General features: G+C 40.1%; 1 protein-coding gene and 1 long non-coding RNA gene across 4 annotated transcripts in view; one reads left to right on the top strand and one right to left on the bottom strand.

Moving 5' to 3' along the window:
• The window catches only part of LOC117220636 (dual specificity protein phosphatase 10), a 142618-nt gene that overhangs the window by 32186 nt on the left and 89396 nt on the right, over nucleotides 1-21036 (top strand). The window contains exons 1-2 of one of the 3 annotated variants that reach the window (XM_033470810.2): nucleotides 6536-7126; nucleotides 19491-20369. In XM_033470810.2, the coding sequence (XP_033326701.1) occupies nucleotides 19574-20369 (796 nt within the window). In that variant the 5' untranslated portion in view covers nucleotides 6536-7126; nucleotides 19491-19573. Of the gene's footprint in view, nucleotides 1-6535; nucleotides 7127-7165; nucleotides 7479-19490; nucleotides 20370-21036 lie in introns of those variants that run through there. The other 2 variants (XM_033470811.2, XM_033470809.2) reach the window with 2 other exon arrangements.
• Nucleotides 7837-19496, bottom strand: LOC143258796 (uncharacterized). Its single transcript, XR_013032666.1, has 2 exons — nucleotides 19393-19496; nucleotides 7837-8868 (listed from the first exon to the last, which is right to left on the bottom strand). It is a non-coding gene; the product is annotated as an uncharacterized LOC143258796 (long non-coding RNA).

The raw sequence follows: 21036 nt of genomic DNA, 5'->3' as shown, positions 1-21036 counted from the left end.
GAAATATTACTGCTAACCATTAATCGCAATTGACGATTGAAATATTACTGTTAATCGCGATCAACGATTAAGTTCCTTTTAATTGTTAGTCGTGATTAATGATGAAGTTCCTTTTAACTGTTGGTCGCGATTGACGATTAAATTTCTTTAAATTGTTAGTCACGATTAATGATTAAATTTCTTTTAATTGTTAGCCGCGATTAACGATTCAAGTTCTTTTAATTGCTAACGAAGAAATTTAATTTAACAGAAGTCTTAAAACACATAATCAAGTAATAAACTTGATAAAGGCAATTATTTCAAACGGACTTACATCAATTGTCCTTCCAACACTGAAAAATCTGGCAGCTTAGTAACAACCTAGTAATATGGACGACCATGGGCAGACACAGGAAAGTAAAACTCAATCGGAAATGCGTCGTCATCGGCGAGAAATTTACGTAAACGTCCGGTGAACTTTCACCGAATCGTAAAAGCGGATGGGACCTGGAACCAGACGAGATTCCATCAATTCGATGTTTCTTTCGGCTTTCCCTGCGACAAACAACTTCGAATCGCTCAATTCTGTGTCAATTTTCCATGGCGTGGCCAAATTTCAATTATTCGACGGTTTCGGACTCGGTAGCATCGAATTGTAAAATGTGGGAGACATTCTAGCTGCTTAAATTAGTTAATCAGTGATATTTTTAAAATCACGAACAAAATTGTATTTTCCAAGTAATATTGTTTTCCGACAAACGATTAAGACCTAGATCTGAAGAATTGAGCGCTGGCGTACAGTTTTAATACGATGTCTTTTTTATATTGTCCTTTACTTATTTGCACCTATTATTAATCAGTAAAATTTTTAAATCTGTACACAGAATTGTATTTTCCAATGATGACCGACGAACAATTAAGCTTTCGATCTGAAGAACTGCTCGTTGGAATATAGTCCTAATAAAGTGTATTTTTTTTTATATTATCTTTTATTTATTTCTACCTATTATTAACAAATATAATACAAATGATCGACACCTCTGGTCGGCGTGTATGCGTTCGCGTAATCAAAGTCCCACAGTACAGTAAATTCTCCCCAATTGTCCTTCAACTTGTGAACAAAAATGAACAATTTGACTTGAAGCTTATCCAAGCCTCGGGGCTCGTTTTTATAGTTATTGACGACCGGCGATTATAAAAGCGAGCCGCGAGGCTCGAATAATCGTATCTCCTCTTTCCAAATTGTCCATTTTTTTATTTCTAAGTTGAAGGACAATTGTGGAGAATTGACTGTATTTACATATTTTTCCAAATAAATTGCCTTGACTTTATCGGATTTTCACGGTCGTCAAGGCGGTCGGCGCGTCGAGCCAACAGCTTATATTCGTCGCACTCGCCGCATTTTCTCTTTCGTCGATCCGATAGTTACACTCTGATAAAAGTATTTCCTTATCTGGGTGACCTCAGAAGCTCCATCGTGAGCAGCCTGGACTGCGGTCACTACGAAATCAATTGGCCGTTCAAGGATGTCAGCGGCGCTGGGCGCTACGTAACCGGTGTATCTTATCGGGGCTACCTCGTTGCAACGCGAGAATGAATACGTAAATCGCGCGGTAAATAATAGTGGCAACGAGACGAGAAAAGGTCGCGCATAATCGAGACACCGGCACCGGGAGAGATTGACACGTGAACGGTTCGCCGGAGGCCATAAATCCTGGTAAAATGCCGGTCGTCGAACGCGTCGGGAATACGTTTCCTCCGGCGTCGATTTCCCAGCCAGTAATTTCGGAAAACGCTGTTATCCTCATTCATTTTCTTCGACCACGATCGGTTGTACGCGAGGTTTCGTAACCGGCTGACTAACGCCGCGGAATTTGTTTACGCGAAAACTTCGTTAGTCATTTGTACTTCGTTTTTATCAACCATTGACGCGTTCCGACTGCATTTTTGGACGGCTGAAAATTTACCGCGTTCGTCGGAGATACAGTTTTAACGATGCCGACGAGTTTTGTTACTAAGAAGAACGCGATCCTTTTAATTCGAAATTCTTTTCTAAATGTAATTGTTATCGACAGACGGCGAATTTTTACGCAAGATACAAATTTCCTCAGATCAATTGCAAATGAAATTATATATCAAGATGAACTCCATGTTTTCACGATCACAATGATTCGAAAATAGTGCGCCGGTGTTCTTAAATTGTGGTGTTCATAAAATGTTTGGACTATGAGAATTATTTCTTAATTAACCCCTTGAATTATGATTTCATTCACAACTGTGATGAGACTAGTATCCACTTTCGTACTTAGATTTTGTTGACAGAAGAATCAAATGTTTTCATTTCGAAGAAATGACTCGGTTAAATAACCAATCTTTCGAAATGATTTCAAAACATTTTGGTAACCCAAAAATCGATTTATTTGCTTTAGAGAGAAAAGGCAAATGTAAAAAATTGTTTTCGTGTCGGGTGCTCAATATTAACATCGATATTTATTGGATTATGTATGTAATTTTCATCACGAGTTTGACGAGATGTGTTAAGAGAATAATTATTCGTGTCCGAGAATCGTATCTTCGAGGTTCGATCTATCTTTTTTATGAAAATTAGAATGAAATCATTCATACTAATTTTGTAAATGTAGTTCTGATTTCAAAACTGACTAATTTTTCATTCTTTAAATTAATTTTTGGAACATTATAGCGTAGAATTCCATTCACCATGATAACACTGCGAATTGTAATGTATTTATAGTAAAAACATAAGCTACAATCTAAAACAGTGGACAAATCAATATATTTTAAGAATATTGATACATTATATTAGTTCTAGTTTATTAAAATTATTAAAGATAGTCAGATATTTCTAGTTGACCCCAGTTTTGCACAGTTAGTGCAACAATTTTTATTTTGCATAATGAACCATAAGAATAAATGATCCCTTTAATTTAGGTTATCGATCTCACTTTCACCCAATTTTCATGTAACAAGCGGACACATTATTAGTCGCCGAGGAAATGCCAAAACAGTAATCTTGAGAAAGAAAGCAACAATTACGAAAATAAAAACAACGGTCTTCTAAATGAAAAAAAAAACATGCGTGCTGTCTATTAGACAAAAAGACTGGTCAATTAAGAAACGAGGTAATTAAATGGTAATTCCGTCAATTAAGAAATTTAATTGCAATCTCAATAAAATTGATCGAAAGTTGCCATTGCAGGATCAGACATTTCATACGGAGCAGCGTAATAAGAATGTAAAAGTAGCAATAAATTTGCGATGAGGAGAGTGAAATCGCGTGCCGAGTTGTCCGCCAGTGCCATTTTGGATCCTCGAACGCGACGGGGTTAATATCCTGGCCCGGGCAAGGACGATTATGGGGTCGACCACGTGGCGCGCTCATTCTCGCGCTATATCTCATTCTTATCGGCGGAAAATTCGTCATCGATCCTCCCGAAAAAAGAGGAAGCCCTTCGGGGTTATGCCCGCACATGCGTACGCGCGTGTACACGCGTGTTGCGTGGCTCTGTGTGCGCCGAGCGTGAGCGGTGACTCATTGGCTGGCTACCAGTCACGTGTACGTGTTCCTCCACGTGTACGTGACTGCATTCGTTCGTATAACGATGCACGCACACAGAGGTCGACTTTACAGTGCCGTACGACACTGTTGGTTCGGGAAAGAGTGAGAGAAAAAATCGAGTTTATCATTTTGGTGAACTTGGAGCAGAAATTATCTACAATTTATTATTGAAAATTGTTCAGTGGACACCAGAGACAAGTGTATCCCACAGAATTTTCCTTCGACTCTGGCGGACTCGAGGCATTGAATTATCTTTTGTTGGATCAATCAGTAGATTAGGATTTGACTGCATTTCGTTGGTATTGACAAGTCGTTATAATCATTGGATAATTATTCTATTTGGTTCCTGTTTCATGCAACTAATATTTTGAGTAGTGATCAGCTACCAAACAGCATATTTTAGATGCAGAGGCCAGATTGTGAATATTTAATCGAGTTCATATTTTTGCAAACGAATCAGAATTATCAAGAATTCCGTTTTGTTTATGAATGTATTTATTCAATGAAACATAGACCATCTTCCTTCAATTTTACTATAGTTTATGCAAGTAAATGCGCAGCTTCTGAAGTCTATTCTTAATTCTGCATTTCGTGGAAGATTTTAATTACCGAACTATAAAATGCAAATGTTTCTTCACAGCTTCATGTATAGCGTAAAATGTTTCTGGCTTTTCGAAGAGTTTCATCTCATTTCAACGAAGATAAAATTTCTTTTCTCTTACATACAGAAGATATGTAATCTTTCAAATTTCCAACATTTATTTTGCAAAAGGAATAAAATACAGATAGTATACAGATGTCCTGTAAAGAATAGAAATCTTGGAAAATTACTTTTTTCTCTCCCAAGAATTCGAACAATTAAGATCACCGAAAATCAGGAAAAATTTTCCTGAACATACGCGTATACGGTACCCGAAATACGCTACCGGAAATGTCTGAGAGCTATTTTCGTTCACGTTCGAGAAAAACAGCAGAGCTACGATTAACAAACTGAAGCGAGATTGGATAAACTTATTGAAGTCGTCTGGACAGAATTGCTTTCCAGTTTAGCACCAGGTTACTTTGAACGTTCTGTTTATCTCGAGATTTATTAAAAGATCCACGGTGTAGACCCGCTAAGTGGCCACTAATTTTCGCCGCACGCGTGCGAAAAAATCTGCCAGGAGCTGACTGTTTAATGTTTAATGTCGTGTTCGCCCGATCGTTTGTCGTGGGAATTAGTAGCCACGATTTTCTGGTAATGCGAGACTTCTTCCGTCAACAGCGCCGAGTGGAAACGGGCTCTTGGTTTTCAGGCTCGTTATGCGAACGATGATCGACTGTCGGGATCGTTGACACTTTTGGCGGCGCGGCGGCACGACGATTCGGCATTCTTTCTCTTTCTGGTCTTCTTTGAATAATCTACTGTTACTACTAATATCACTAATATCACTATTAATTAATATTACTATTGGTTAATATTACTATTAATTAATATTACTATTAATTAATATTACTATTAATTAATATTATTATTAGTTAATACTGCTACTACTTTTTAGTTAATATTATTATTAGTTAATATTACGACTGGTTAATATTACTATTAGTTAATATTACGATTGGTTAATATTACTATTAGTAAATATTACTATTGGTTAATATTACTATTAGTAAATATTACTATTAGTTAATATTGTTACTAGTTAATATTATCATTAGTTAATATTACTATTAGTTAATACTGTTACTAGTTAATATTATTATTAGTTAATATTACTATTGTTTAATGTTATTATGATTTAATATTATTGTTGCTTGGTGTTACTATTATTTAATATAACAATCTATTTAATTAACACTCCGTACATTCTAAAACTAATTAAATGTTTCGAATTAATTCGTGTTGATCAAGCGGTACATTAAAATAGATCAAAAGCTTTGGAATTTTTGGAAAATAGTCAGAGAGTAACGTAATACTTAGAGTCACATTTTTAATGTTTACAATATTTATGATATTTATAATGTTTACAATGCTTACGATGTTCACAATAATAAATATAAAACACAGTAATATACATAATATATTAAACAGTAATAAACATAGTATATATAGACAGGAAAGATTTGTTGAATTTTCTGAAAGATAAAAATACAAATTTCTTTTAATGTCCTCTATAAAAAGATTGTTCCACTTATGGAAGCTATTAATTTAATAAAAATGTTGCTAAATTTACGCACGTTATAACTGACGTAAATCAAGGATAAAATAATCCAACAATGGACATGCAACACAGTTCACGAGGATCAATAAAACTCTTAAAGCGCTACCGTAGCGAGAGATATCAACGGTTCGCATTCATTGATCGACTTGAGAAAATTGTCTTAAAAATGTTTCTTTCGTTGTCGTCACACTTCAGATTTCCTGGTCTCAACGTAATGACCAAAATTCTGCTCCTTATCGGCCCTTTTTCGTGTGAGGACTCTTATTCTCGATCAATATACAAATTTAACCGAGGGTAGTGTAGCCGGGTGACCAATCGCCGAGTTTCTGGTTTGCTTTCGGGCGCACTTCAATTTACGCTTATCGAATAAACCACATTGAATTTGTTTATTCTTTCCTCTCGTTTACTTTCGAATACAGATCTTCGAATAAGATTTCTTTCTCGAACGAAAAAATTCCGAAAAAATTCGTAAAAAGTTCCGAAGAAATTCGTAAATGATGATAAAAATGTCCTAAAAAAAATTGCGAAAAAATTCTCGCCGACCAAAGACCGAATCCTCGCTCGTCCAGCATACGTATCTGTTAGTTGCGCGCTGGCGCGCTCTGAATCGGGCGCACGTTTACCTCCGCGAGTCCTCCTCCGTCTGACGCAGAGCCGACCACAAGCTCTTGCTCACCTACGGACACCTACATCCGCGCACACAGAGAAAGCTCCCCGATATTCCCCTCCGGGCCGTGGCTTCGCGGACGCTATAGTGCTCGCGTGGATCGCGATCGGTGTTGTTCCGTGTGTGTTTCTGGTCTCTCTATTGGCGCGCAAGCCGCTCAGTCTCAGCTCGTCGGCCGCCGTGTACGGATCCATCGAGCACGCTCGGCCGATCGACGGTGTCACACGCATCGGTGTTTACTTCCGGCCTGGATCGTGGCAAGCAGAGAGAGATCGTTCACCGGAAATGTTGACGGAACGAGCCAGGCACGGGGTACGCGGTGCCCGCGTGCCGATCGCGCTCTCCTGAGCGGAACCCGGTCCCCTAAAACTTCCTGGTGGCCCGCCTAAGGGCGAGATCGTCTCCACCCCTTGGCCGTCGTCTCACCCCCCACCCCCTCTATTCTGTCTTTATCCCTCGTCTTTCTTTATCTGTCTATTCTACGATCCCCGAGAGAAAACCTCCGGCGAAAGAGGACAGTGGTGGTTCTATGCGGTCGCACGTGGATTATCGGCCCTGATTACCGGAATACGGAGTGCACAACCTCGTGAACGGATCGACGTCGAGGCTGCGTCACCGTCAGTGATCGCGATCAACGAGGCGTTGATCAACGCCGTTCGTTCCGTCGTAAAGGCGAACCGGTTCCACCGATCGGGAAAGGTAGGTGCTCCGACGAACCGCGGGCCCAATCGATCCCACATTTCGATCCCTGCTGCACACCCTGGATCATTGGTAAAGCTGTTAACGAACGCCGGGAAGCGTCAGCGATCGTCGTGGAACATCGGCGATCGTCGAGAAGCGTCAGCGATCGTCGACGAACTCGGACGAACGACAACGAACAACGGACTCCGATCGTGGAGACACGCGGTTTTCGTCGTCAGGGTCGCTCCGGTGTTGGCGAACCAACGATCGGGGTAATTGGAAACGTAATCGGTAGCGGATCACCGGCTGAGAAGCTGTTAGCGTACGCTGAAACCTTCCAGCAGGAGCAACGAGCTCGGCTGCGCTTCAGGTGGGAACTCTTCCGTGAAGGAACGGTGACGCACAGTGGTCGATAACCATTAATAATAAGACGAAATTGAGAAAATAGACGAGTTTGTAGATTGAAAATGATCGTGTAACTTGATCTATTACTGTCTGATACGTTGATAAGCGTTGCTCTGTCCCAATTATAAGCGAAATAGTTCGAACGATTGGAGATCGCTTAACGTCTGAAAGTAAAGTAAAGTTCAGAATTATTTTGGAAACTGATTCTGAATGCGACTTTCATATATTACATTGATCAACGAATCGTTTAGGTTCGATTTCTCGTATAATACTGGCACGTAACTTTTTTTCGAATGTGTTGGAATGATTTGTTTCTTGTTGCATACGATTCCAATATTCTTTATTGCAGTTGAAGAATCGAAAAGTGGCTACAGCTCTTTGGGGTTGGCTTAGTTCTATGTGCTCGAAGTCGTAAATAAGCCCAACGATGTCCCATTTTCATCTCTCGAGGGAAATATCTTAAAAAATACCCTAACAATAAACCTACCGTGCAGTGACCTTGATCGGGGTGCATTGGTCCTCGTAAAAGTGAGAAGATCCAATTTATTTAGATTTTGTACGATTTTTATTACAGTAGTTGCTCCGGTAATGTAATTCATTCAACAATTTAAAACGAAAGTGTTTGTACAACTTTTATGATTGTAAACTAAAAAAACCGGCCATTTCACCGTGGTAGGTTTAGTATATATTTAATGTATATTGTTTTATAACAGTTGCAAGATTCGATTTATTCAAACTTCGTACGTTTTCGAATATAATATAAGCTTGAATAAAGAAGTTCGTTTATCAATTTCTCTTAGAAACATTTTTGTAATGCCAGGAGTTGTAAAAGAAAAATGGGAGATCAACAATTTTAACCGAACTAAAAAATATCTGAAAATAAATATTAGATCTGTCTCTTATACTTCGAATTACGTTGGGCACCGCAATAGTTGGCCTCATGGGCTTTTCTACGAATGAAGCCATTATTACGCTCAGCGATGATGTCAAATCATTATAGCCGACAACAGCGACACTGGCCGATTTTTGTCCCACTTTTTAGAAACATCGACCACTGTGCGTTTCTTGTTACGAAACGCGGACAGGTCCTTCTGTTCTCGCTCCTGGATTCGTGAACTTGTCGGAGGCTTTCCTAAGGGCGGGGCGGAAGGATGAGAACGAATTGTCTTAACGGTGGGATTGTGTGTCAGCCAGTCGGGACTGCGGTAATCGAATTTGTTGGTCGAAGTTGATTAGATAGTGCGCTGGTTGTTGCTGTTGTCGTTGTCGGTGCGGGGAATTCGTTCTGTCCTGGGAATGTGCTGAGAGGATTGCGGTTTGCTTCCGAAGCGCAGAACGTATGCAGATGGTTCCACCTGCAACAGGATGACCTCCTCTTTAGTTTCTCGGGAAATTTGCTTTGCCTTAAAACTATTTGAAATTTTCTATGTACAGTGGGACAATCATCTATGAACATTCGCTATTGTTCCAATACGTTTCGCCTGCAATCAGCTCGACCGAGTCAACCCGCGTTCGAAACGATTTACTGTATCGATCGATAGAGATTATGTCCGGCGTTGTAATTAACACACTAGGCTTCAAAATACATTTATTGGATATTTATTCAATGAATCTGTTACATTCGACGTATCAACCATGGACAAATATTATACATGTGAACACCTTTTAAAACGGAGTACATAATTCTCGTTAAATTGGACCAATTCGCTTGAATATATTTTTAAGACTAATTTGCTAAGGACTAATTTGCTAGATGTAATGACAACAAATGGCAATAAAAAACAAGCAACACCCATTGGAAGGTGACAAAATCTCTAGATTTATTCTAGTTTTTGTCGTGAGAACTGTGTAACTCGCAAGTTACTCGGATAAAAATGTTGGAGAATGTGATTCTTTGTTCGCAAAAATTTTGTTATGCATTATCTAGCAAACTAGTCCTTCCATTATCTCCAAAAGATTCGAATCGTTTGGTCCAATTTTGGAAAAGCTATATTCCGTTTTAGAAAGTGCCCTCATACGCTTACGGACAAAAATGAAGAGACGCATTACACAGATGCGTATTCGTGGGTGTAGTAAACATTCATAAGATAGGATAAAGATTTGTATTGCGTCAACGAAGATATAAATTTAATTCTTATTTTTTATTTTCCTTTTTCTTATTTTAAAATTGTTTTATTATTTTTTCTATTTGTCGTACACAGTGAATAAAACAATATTGCAATATCAACAATGTATTAAATACTCCATTATAATGTGCACACTTTTAATTTAACCTCTTGCCATACTTTGTAGTTGTACTTGAGTTCGAATCGTCGCGAAAATTTTTAGTAATAACTTATTGAGTATAGACGTTATTCCATTCTTTAAAATTGGAATAAAATTCTAATCTCTTGTCATCAATATCTAAGCATTCAAGTAAAAATTTACTTGTGCCTAAATAGGCACACAACAAGCATCAATTTTCTTTCCCTTCTAAGAAATTATTGCAATTGAAAATTGTCTAATTGCAGTAACTGCGAAGAGAATGGTATGTAAAGGGGTTAATAAGGGGTCAAGGGATTAATATTACGCGCGTATTAAAATATCAAATTTTATTCAAATGTTAATTTTAGTCAAATGTTATTCAATTCTTAACTTTTGTCCGCAAGTGTATATTTGTCCACGATTATATGCTATGATAAAAATCGCTAAAAATCGCGATAAACATATGCTTTTTATTTTTATGAAACAATATAAAACAGTTGCTACCTAGCGTTATCTAATTCTTCTATTACCCGATGCTTGATGCATCGAAGTTGGAAACGATATCACATTTCAGGTGAAACACCCTGTAAAACAATTTTTCTATACTCTACATTAGATCCGAGGTGTCTCTCTATCTCATTAAACATCGTTCAATAAGCCTACTAAAGTCGAGCAAGGTTTCATTACTCTGCATCCTCGGGATTTCTGGCCGATGCTAAGTAGCAAACAAACACTGTGTCTCCAGAAGAGATCGTCAAGTTGTAAACGAATTAACGATCGTGTTTACAGAGTGAACCTGCAGATCGTAACTTTATCCCCTGTCGTTGTGGTCCCAAATGTCACATGCACAGTGGTAATCCGAAAAGAATTCAAATTGCAATTGTAACTAGACTGCGGCTCTTCGTGTAAAATAAAAATTGTCCAAGTAAATTGTAAGAAACGTAAGTTAGAAAATGTTTTTCCTCTTTCAACGATTGCAATAAGTTGAAAACAATGCAAAAATAACCTTGAATTCTTCTAATGTTGATACAGTTTTCTATTTGGCCTATTGTTTTTTGTCATAAATGCGTACAACCCGCAGTCCAATTGTAACATACATTCGTCACTAAGAACTCGCATAATTTGTCTTTAAGAATTTGAAAAAAATGTCGCCACAAATATTAATGCACCACCAATTCTCATTAAATTCTTGTCAGATATTCATCACGAACTGTTCCTTCAATATCGTGCTATCAAAAGACATAAATGCAAACGAATAAATGGAATTACATTGGGGACTCCATGAAGTATATAAAAAATTCTACAGATAACACACACGAGTTGTTGTAAATATTTTAAGATATCCTGAGAACTGGCAAATCAATAGATAAGACATTTTAACTAAGGATGGGGAATAGAATAATCGAATAATACCTTAGATGCAGTGATAAATCAAATCTTTCTTGATTTCCAAATGAATATCCAAATTGCGATTAGGTAATGTTAACACTATTTTTACCGATATTTTGTATTATTCAATTTACCGAATTAATTTCGTGACGACTATAGCAAACGTCGAGAAGCGATTACAGAGGAAGTACATGTAATAAAGTACAAAGTAATTTTTATTAAAAATTGTTGAAAGATGCCCTTTAAATTATTGTCTTGGACGCCTTCGGTCGAAAATAGCGTTCAACTCAAATGTCAATCCGAGTTCGCTCAATTCACTGTCTTCGCTAAGTTCAACCAAAGGTTCTACTATGCTCGGCAGAATGCTCTATTTTGCAAATAGAGATACGCTTTCCAGCCAACGCTGTACAAATCGTTAGTCTCGCATATCTCGACTGAAAAGAGCTGATTTCTGCATGGATGTCGAACGACTGTCAATCAGATTTGTGGAAGGAGTCGAGTTCTCGGCTGGCGATCAGAAGAGTATTCCGGCGAGGATGATTCCGAGGGCATGAGGCCCCGGACTGGATCTCGAGTGGTCCGCGGAACAGAGGCAGCAGGTGCTGGCGCTACACCTGTCCGCAGTCCGAGAGCTCGGGCCCGGTCGCCCCGCTCGAAGCGTCGAATTCCACGGCGTTTACTCATTCCAAACAACGAACCCGAAGACTCGACGGGGCCTCGGAGAGAGAAACTCTGCCTCTCCTCGTGGCGGCGCTGCGAACAACGAATGGCGGCAAAAGGAAAAAGAAAAGGAAGAGGGGGGAGAGAGAAAGAGATAGGGACAGAGAGAGAGAGAGAGGGGGGAGAGAGAGTGAGTGAGGGAGAAGAGGAGAGAGAAAGAGTGCGAGAGAGAAGGAGAGAGAGTGAGAGAGTGAAGGAGTGAGAGAGAGGGCGTGTAAGGGAGACAGAGAGTGAGAATTAAAGAGAAATACAGAGTAAAAAAGAGAGAAAGAGAACGAGAGAGGAATGAGTACGGGCGAGAAAGAGAGTAAGAGAACAAAAGTGAGTGAAAGAGACAGAAAAGATTGAGAGAAGAAGAGAGAGTGGAAGAGACAGAAAAAGATTGAGAGAAGAAGAGAGAGTGAACGAGAAAGAGGAAGAAGAGTGAGAGTGAAAGAGAGAGTAAGAAAGAAAGTAAGAGTGAGAGAGAAAGAAAGCGAATGAGAGAGGGTGGAGAGGTATCGTAACACGGGCAGAGAGAGAGAGAGAAAGAGAGAGAGAGAGAGAGAGAGAGACCGGGCCAGAGAGGCAGCCTCCTCACCTTCTAATATTAGTTGACTGACTCACTACGAGTCGATCCCGCGACCAACCGAGTTCGTTAAGTCCGTTGCCACGGCATTGACACAAAAGTCAGGCGCCCTGCTCGCGACCCCAGCTCACCCTGCTCCCAGAAAATGGCCCTTCTCCGCCATTTTTTTCGAACCCGATCGGTTCGAAACGACGCTCATTGTTTCGGTAGCTGTGCGCATCTTTTGCTTCTGGTTGTACGTGGTCAGAATCAGAGTAGCCAGTCACGCTATTATACCATCGATTCTATAAAATTTTCATTCAATTTTGTACTTATTTGTGAGAAATTCTTGTAGATCGAAAATAACTTTTCTGTTATGGCTGCACCAAAGGAGTATATACATATAATATGTCCTTTAACGCCGAACTTACCGGTCAGAATGACCGGTTTCACGTATCCTTGTTATAAATACAGTAAAACATCGATTATCCGGTCCTCCAATATCAGAACGATCTGTTATTTAAATACATCTTACCTGTAATCAGCTCAATCAGATGCGAATCATGTACAAAACGATTTATTGTACAAATCGATAAAGATGTCATCTGGCAATTTAACTAAGTAATTGTTCTTATCCGATGTTTACTCTGCTCAAACCGGATAATCGAGGTTGATCGAATAAATTTTTGAATCTAAACATGCATTACAATAAAAATGGCGACAGAACCTTTTAAAACGCGATAACATTTTCAAAACTGATTGATTTTCTTAAATTTTGCTGTTACTTAAAATGAAAAGAAAAAATTAAAAACCCCCGTTTTTAAACTTTTTATCTGAGCCTACAACGAAAATTTAAAAGATTTTCGATATAAAATTTTCGAATAGTCGAGCTACAGGTGTTGAATGATTTTAAAAACAGCACTGATTTCGATAAAATTTTCAACATGCACACAAGTTACCGAGATCGACGAAAGGCATTTTTTAAATTTTCGTCATCGGTTCAGATAAAAAAGTTAAAAATATGAGATTTTTATTTTTTTTTGTTATTCCAAGTAAAAGCAAAATTAAAGAAAAAAGCATTTTAGTCACCGTCCAGTAGACTAGTCCCTCTGTCATCTAAAAAATATTCGATTCATTTAGTTCAATTTTAAGATGTTTATTGCGTTTTAAAAGGTGTGTACGTACGCTTTTGTGGGCCGCTGTAGATAAATGGTCGCTCTGATCAAAATCGTGAATGGTTTCGCCAATAGTTCTTGCGACTGCGATTGTCTCACCAAGCAAACACTTGTGCGTCTCCAAAGCTGCGTAGCAGTTGGCAAACATCTTGCAACGATTGTTGACGAAATGTCGTCAAGCGAACGCTAAGCTCCAAAAGAGCAAACTGTTGGACAACCTCTGAGAATCATGAAAGGATCGGCAAAACAACTTTCTCTGTATTTACCGACGTTGTGCGAACGAACCATTCGAACATTAGTCGTCGCTGGAACTTTATACGCAGCGTACAAGTTGCACAACACGTGTACTCTTTAATCCGGCGCATGTTCGAAAACAACATCCATTAATTTCTACCGGAGAAATTTCTACAGGATGAAGTTCTTCAAATTACGACCATTTAAGCTGATAATTAAGTAGATGTAATCGCAAGAGACCAGCGAAACCGAAGCTTAAGCGTATTCGCGAATTCGCGGGAAACTTCGGGGATCGGTCTAAAGCGAATTTATCACCGCGATTATGCTATTGTTACGAGACTGACAGGGGACGGCGAGCACCGCTAATTTGGAAGTTGGACGGTGACCAATGGTCCCGAAACGTTGCGACAGACGAATCGTGGACCGACTTAGAAATTACGTGATGCACGGGATCGTTCGGCAGCCCTTTGTCGATCTCCGGCAAACGATCGCTATAGTTGACATTAACCCTCCGCAACGTAGCGTTTAACCAGCATGGTCTGCACAATAGGTCTTTCACTGATTTCTTAGTATTTTAAAGTAGTAAAAAATCTGTAGAAATATCGAGTTGCTTGCTCTACGTAGAAGTGACAACTTTAACAAAATATTTGACATTAAACCTACCGTATCGGTCAGAATAACCGGTTTCGCATTTTTTCATTTTAAACTTATTTAAATTATAATTACAAAGATTTATATTTATAAAGACCCTCTCGTAGAGAACGATTTGTCTCAATCTAGATACATTCTACACTCCACCGTACAGTCATAATTAGTCTGCGGATCTTTATGCAAAAAATTTTAAGAGACGATTGTGAGGAACGAACAATATTATTAAATTCTCATGTCTATGCAATTTTATATTTTCACTACTCATTTTTAGACGTAATAAGAATGCCGAAAGGTGTCGATAAACTTGATAAATGAAAGCAGCACGCATCGGTTATTTTTAGGCCTCGGTAGGTTTAATGCGAAACCTTTCTCCAGTATAAATCAAGGAAACGCTACGAATGAAGATTTCTTTGGCGATACGTTAACAGACTTTATTTTATTGAATAAATATTGTGAAACGGAAGAGAACTTTTGATGATCCTCAGAGGTCTTTCGGTGACACCCTTCTAAAATTTGAGCGAACCTCGTGAAAGTTAGAGTGCGTTTGTGACACAATTTCGTTCGAAAGGAGCAGCTCTCGGTTCGTTCACCTCGATTATCGGGCGGTTCCGCACCTGAAACACCGGAACAACACGTTACGGGAAAAAGTGTCGCGTTTAGCCGTTATCTGCCGCATAGTAGATAGGTAGTCGGAACGGTAACGGCGTCGTACACGAACCAACGAATCCAAAACGGCCGACGTATCGTGCTTTCACTCTCGGCCGAAGAGCGTGGCCGACGTCACCGTCGATCATTATGCAACCGGAGTCGCGGCCATTATTTCAGGTTCGCTTATGAACGACATCCTCCAAGGTTAATCGAGTGAATCGTTCGTCGCGACGCCGGTTGCGCGTGCTGATAAAGGATCCAGCGTATTTTGAAGGATCAGGATCAGCTAGCAAGCCTGGAAACCTCATCTTTGGAATTTTCTTTCTCGGAAACTGCGAGACTTTGGTCGAAAAGTATTTTCTCCATTGAACCAGCATGATTGAGATACTACCTCGTATTTTTTTTATTCAAAAATATTTATCGGTCATAAAGTTATGGATCATTTTCTCAACGTTTTGTTAAGGACTCTATGACCATTGTTGTTGAGTACTGATTCATTTCGAGCAGGACGAGAAACAATGAAATTTAGGGATTTCTTTCTCGAAAGTTGTCAGAATTTGTCCAATATGTATTTTCGTGAATTAAAATGGCATGTTTTAGACAGTACTTCGTATTTTTTTTATTCGGAAATATTCGTCAGTCGTAAAGTTATGGATCATTTTCCGAGCATCTCGTTAAGAAGACTGTGACCATTGTTGCAGTCTTAAATAAAATAACCTTTGGAATTTTGGTTCTCGAAAACTGTCGACTTTGTTAGAAAAGTATTTTCTTAACTAAAAAGACCTGTTTCAAGGAGTACATTATATTTTTTTCTTGTTTAAAAATATTCATCGAGCATAAGATTCTAACTGATTTCCTGCAGATCGTGTTAAAAAGACAATGATCATTGCTGCTGGATACTAGTTCTTTGGAAATGAAAAATTCGATAGAACAGGCATTTAGGTTTCTCGTTGCATATTTTGTTTTAACTAAAATTTTTCATCTCACTTATTCATGAATCCTTTTTGTGTCCGCTAAATCATCGCTAAACTGAGACTGCAGCATTGTTGACCTTTGACCTGCTGTATCTTGGTTAAAAAAAATCTTACAACAGTCCACCTAGACTCATTTTAAAGAGCGAAGTCTCCACTTTCGTACCTCTATACTGATTTTTTTCGAAGTTGTCCGTAGCTTAAAATACAGCGTGGAGAACCGAGGTCAGTTTCTGTTCTTGTGGTTTTTGATTACACGTACTCCCGGTGGGTTTCTATAAATTCAAACTCTCTCTCTCTCTCTCTCTCTCTCTCTCTCTCTCTCTCTCTCTCTCGGAGCGTGTCTAGCGGATGGTTTGGCGATTCGTCAGAGCGTGCGCGATTCCGTGGCTGGTTCTGGGATAATGACTCGGTCAGCACCTGTGCAAACGGTGGAATATTTCGGTGTCGGCTTGATCCGCCGCGAAACGCGACCGCGAACACGCGGAGAGCGTATTTCGGTGGGTTGACTCATCGTCGACCGTATTGCTATTTAAAAGCACGGAACAGAACGGTAACCCGTCGCTGTGTATCGAGTTTAGTATTTACCTTAGCGTCACGGCAAAGCGATTCCTGCAAAACAGTTCCGCGATCGGAGCTGCACTCGATGAAAGCTCTCGCAAGCTCCTCCTCCCCTGGAGCATCTCGGAGTCCCGCGGCTTCTCGGTATTATTTCTAATCTTATCGCTGGTGCTATTGTCTCTGGTGCCACAAAGGCAACAATGTAATGTTAATAATAGACTGTAGATCTGCACGCGAAAGAAACTTCCTAAACTGATCGCGAGAGACGAAGATCAAACGAAAATACATTTCCCTCCTGTCGATGATTCTGATGAATCGAAGAAAACGCAACTACGTTGTCAAATTATTTTAAGGCGTGTACAGTTTGGCAGTTTACCTGGTGAACAATACACCGAATCCGCTGTCCAATAATAAACCGAACGAAATATTTCGACGCGAAAGTAAATTGCTCGGTACAAAATAAGAACGAGACGGACTAATTATAGGTCTGCTGTCTAAGCAGATAAGTATATCGGAACGTGACTTGTAGAATGATTCGTCGTTCTAAACACTCGGATAAAAATGATAGCAATGTCGCGAATCTGAAGGGCCAGTGGTTGGCAGTCATCGAAACTTTCTGCGCCGATAAACAACTTTGCTAAGCGAGGAATAATAAATTCGAATTGAATTCAACGAAACTTCGATTTCATGGACTTTGTGCTCGGACTATCGATAGCAGGATCGGATAAGAAAGTGAAAAATTTCGTTTGGGTAGGTGTTGAAACGTCGTTAATGCGTACAATTTAATGCGAACACGAATCTTTTACTCTAATTTAAATCTCATTTAAATCTGTGTGCTTGACACTAGAATTACCAAATCAGTCGAAATGACTGGTTTTTGATAGTTTTCTTTTACAGTTCCTGATATTATAAAAATATTTCTGGGAGAAATTTATAGGTACACACACACACACACACACACTTCTTTGTAGAAGTACAGTGGCCCGCAGAAGTGTTCGAACACCGTTTACAACGCAATAACTTTTTTAAGACTGGACTAAGCGACTTGAATTTTTTTTAGATGATAGCAGGACTAGCCTAATAGACGATGACCAAAATGCTTTTCTTAAATTTTGCTATTACTTGGAATGACAAAAGAAAAGATAAAAAAAGCTCTTGTTTTTTCAACTCTTTTATCTGAGCCTATAACGGAAATTTAAAAAAATACCTCTCGTAGATCTCGGTAACTTATACGTATGCAGAAAATTTTATCGAAATCCGTCGACGTTGTTATGAATTATAACAAATTAAAGATGAAAAAAATCGCAGATTTTTAGAGCTTGATAGTTAATAAAATTCCAATAAATTTTCGCAGAGTCTATACAAAGATCCCAGTGCGAAAGCCCGCGATCTAAGAAAATAGGGAACCATTAGATCTCAACATAGCCATTTTCGCGAGAAACCCCGGTCGGGCTTCCAGAGAATCGCGTTCCCAAGCGAGAACCGAAGGTATCGAACAATTCTCGATATCGCTGTTAGCAGGTTTCGGTTATTTGTTCGCGTTTCGTTCATAAACCGGCGGGAGTTAACGACCAGAGACAGATGGCCGAGGCAGCACGTGCGCGCACAGTTTTATCGTAGTTCATGGAAGCCAAGCAATGAGGAAGCCCGAGATTCCATAAGCCGTGAGACCATTAACTGACTCACTGATTAGGCGCTCCGCGGGGCGAACACTCGACGCGAAAGGCGCGAACTATCGATGGATTAAAGGTCGCTGCACGATATCGACGATCGTCTTCTTGTCCTCGGGCTATCGTTGACCCAGGGCGCCACACGATAAGGACCGATGCACACGACCACGAGTGCAGTCTCCTTCTCGTCGATTGGAATTATTGTCGCTCGGACGTACGTCTGACGGCATTCTGATAATGTAGCAACGAAATCGCGACACGTTTATGCATTTATGGGCCTTCCATATTGTAGTATTAGGAAACAGTTATACGAAGAATATTAATGACGTATCTTTGCTTTAAGATTAAGATAACGAGTGTCATTGTTGGCCAAATTAGTCTTTTCCTTGTACAAAGTACTTGAGGAAAACCAGAATCACTTGGTTAACGATATACGTACTGGTTTGATATTATACATATATTATAATATGTATTGACATACAATAAACCATATACAATGTACAATACATTCATTTTATTAATACAATTAATTGATTAATCCATTTTTACTAACACAATTAATTAATATATTAATACAATTAATATATTGTATATTGTGTATAAATATACATATATTATAATATATAATATGTAACTAATTCATATATTTTTGACTAAATTCTGATTTGAATATGAAAGCGCTCTGTACATGTGCAGAATCCAATCGAATAATCTTCATTAGAATTTTTATGATAGTTGCATCAGTAAATATTTCTTGTTAACATTCATCGTACATATTCATATGACAATTTAAAATAAGTAAATCGACTCTGTCTCTAATCATTTGTTAAACGAAAAAGCGCATCCGTGTTATGCATAAGTTGTACACCTATGTTTATCGCAATGCTCAAATATTGACAAGAAAGAGCATTCATAAACACAAAGATTAACACAAACTTATAAAATCCGTAGTATGACAACGACGATCCGATCGTACGAAACTCAAATTAAGTTACAGTTCCGCGTTCCATTAGAACACAGCTCCGAAAGCATCTCCATAATCCTTTCACCCCTAAGATAAGATGCTTACCTTTATAAGGCGTTACTTCGCCAGAATCATCCCTAGCGAGCCCTAAGTCCCAGCAGCGTCGGCCATCAGCCTCCCTCACGGTCTCTTCTTCCTTCCAGCGTCAGGATCGCGCCTGAACGTGACCTTGCCCGAGCTGAAGCCTGCGCGTCGCCATCAGGACCATCGGGAGGGTTCTCCGACGATGTCCACCCTGATCTGTTGCGAGCCGGTGTCCGCGGGCCGGTCTCGGGACAACCTGAAGTTGGTGTTGAACCGTAGTCTGAGCGAGCCCGGCCCACCGGCCGGGGCGTCCAGCTTTCTGTCGTCGCCTACGTCGACGGTCTCGCCGAGCTCGTCGACGTCTAGCGGCGTGGACATCGTCGACGGTAGCGACAGCGCGAACTGCAGCCTGAACGCCAGCGGCAGCAGCATCAGCGGCTGCAGCAGCTCTAGCAGCGGCACCGACTGCGACCTTCCCTTGGTCGACGTGCACCGGCACTACCATCTGCACCATCATCATTTCCATCAGCATCAATTGTCCGCCTCGAAACGCTGCAAACTGGAGACGGTCAGCCTGCCCGCCAGCCCCTGCAACGAGAATAACACGCTGCAGAGGCAGCTGGTGCTCCAGAGGACCAGGACCATCTCGGCCGACGACCTGGCGCAGCGGCTTCTCGGGCACCGTCAGCCCGACAACCCTACTGTCCTCCTCGACTGTCGACCTTTCATCCTCTATAATGTGAACCACGTCAGAGGCGCCATCAACGTAAACTGCTCCGACCGGTTCAACCGGCGCAGGCTTCAGCTGGGAAAAGCTACCCTCGCTGACCTGGCTACCACCAGGGAGGGCAAGGAGCTTCTCAGGAAACGTCACTACAGAGAGGTGGTGCTGTACGATGATTGCACCGACGATGTGGATCGCCTGCCTGTCCAGCACCCGCTGTTCCTCGTCCTGGTTGCCCTGCTGGATGACAACAGGGAGCCTGCTCTTCTTCTCGGTGAGTGAACCTTCGACACTTCGCAGATTTTTCACACCTTTCGGCGTTCCGTGATTCGCTTACCCGCTGAGAAACTTGCGCCAGGATCTTCGATAATGGCAATTCTGGCAAGCTGATAGACTTGATGCTTTTGGTTCCTCGGTGAACTGATCGTTTGCGTACTGTAACGGCTGGTTAACACTTTATCTATCGACAGTTTTCTCATTTTTATCGAGTGAATTTTCCCTCAAAAGTGAAGAATTTCATACATTGCTCGGAAATTATTAACGATCTGATTCATAAATGCATCGAATTATTTAGATTAACGTGATGTAACAAGTTCCTTTGAAATTATTCTTTGAAGCAGAATTATCGAACTTTTCTTAGGCACGGTGCGGTCATTGCAAAGCTTAATAGGCTCACGGTAAATAAGGTGTTAATATGGTTGCGAGCACGCGTTACAAATTCGTGTCGGATTTTAATGTAGTTACGACGACAGCGAAGGTGCATCGAATTCCAGCGTGGTCACTGGTCAAACAGATTCAAACTGCAGTAAGAATGCAACTGTATGAATCCATTAGCAGATAGAAATAGTTCGTACAGATTGCGTAGCTGAATCAGACCTAAAGCTACCAGGTCCAAGCTGCTGAAAATCAAGATACAGGACATCCTACCTAATAAAAAGGAC

This window comes from Megalopta genalis, chromosome 2 (assembly GCF_051020955.1).
Source record: "Megalopta genalis isolate 19385.01 chromosome 2, iyMegGena1_principal, whole genome shotgun sequence".
Lineage (NCBI taxonomy): Eukaryota > Metazoa > Arthropoda > Insecta > Hymenoptera > Halictidae > Megalopta > Megalopta genalis.
This window is presented reverse-complemented; position numbering and strand designations above follow the sequence as displayed.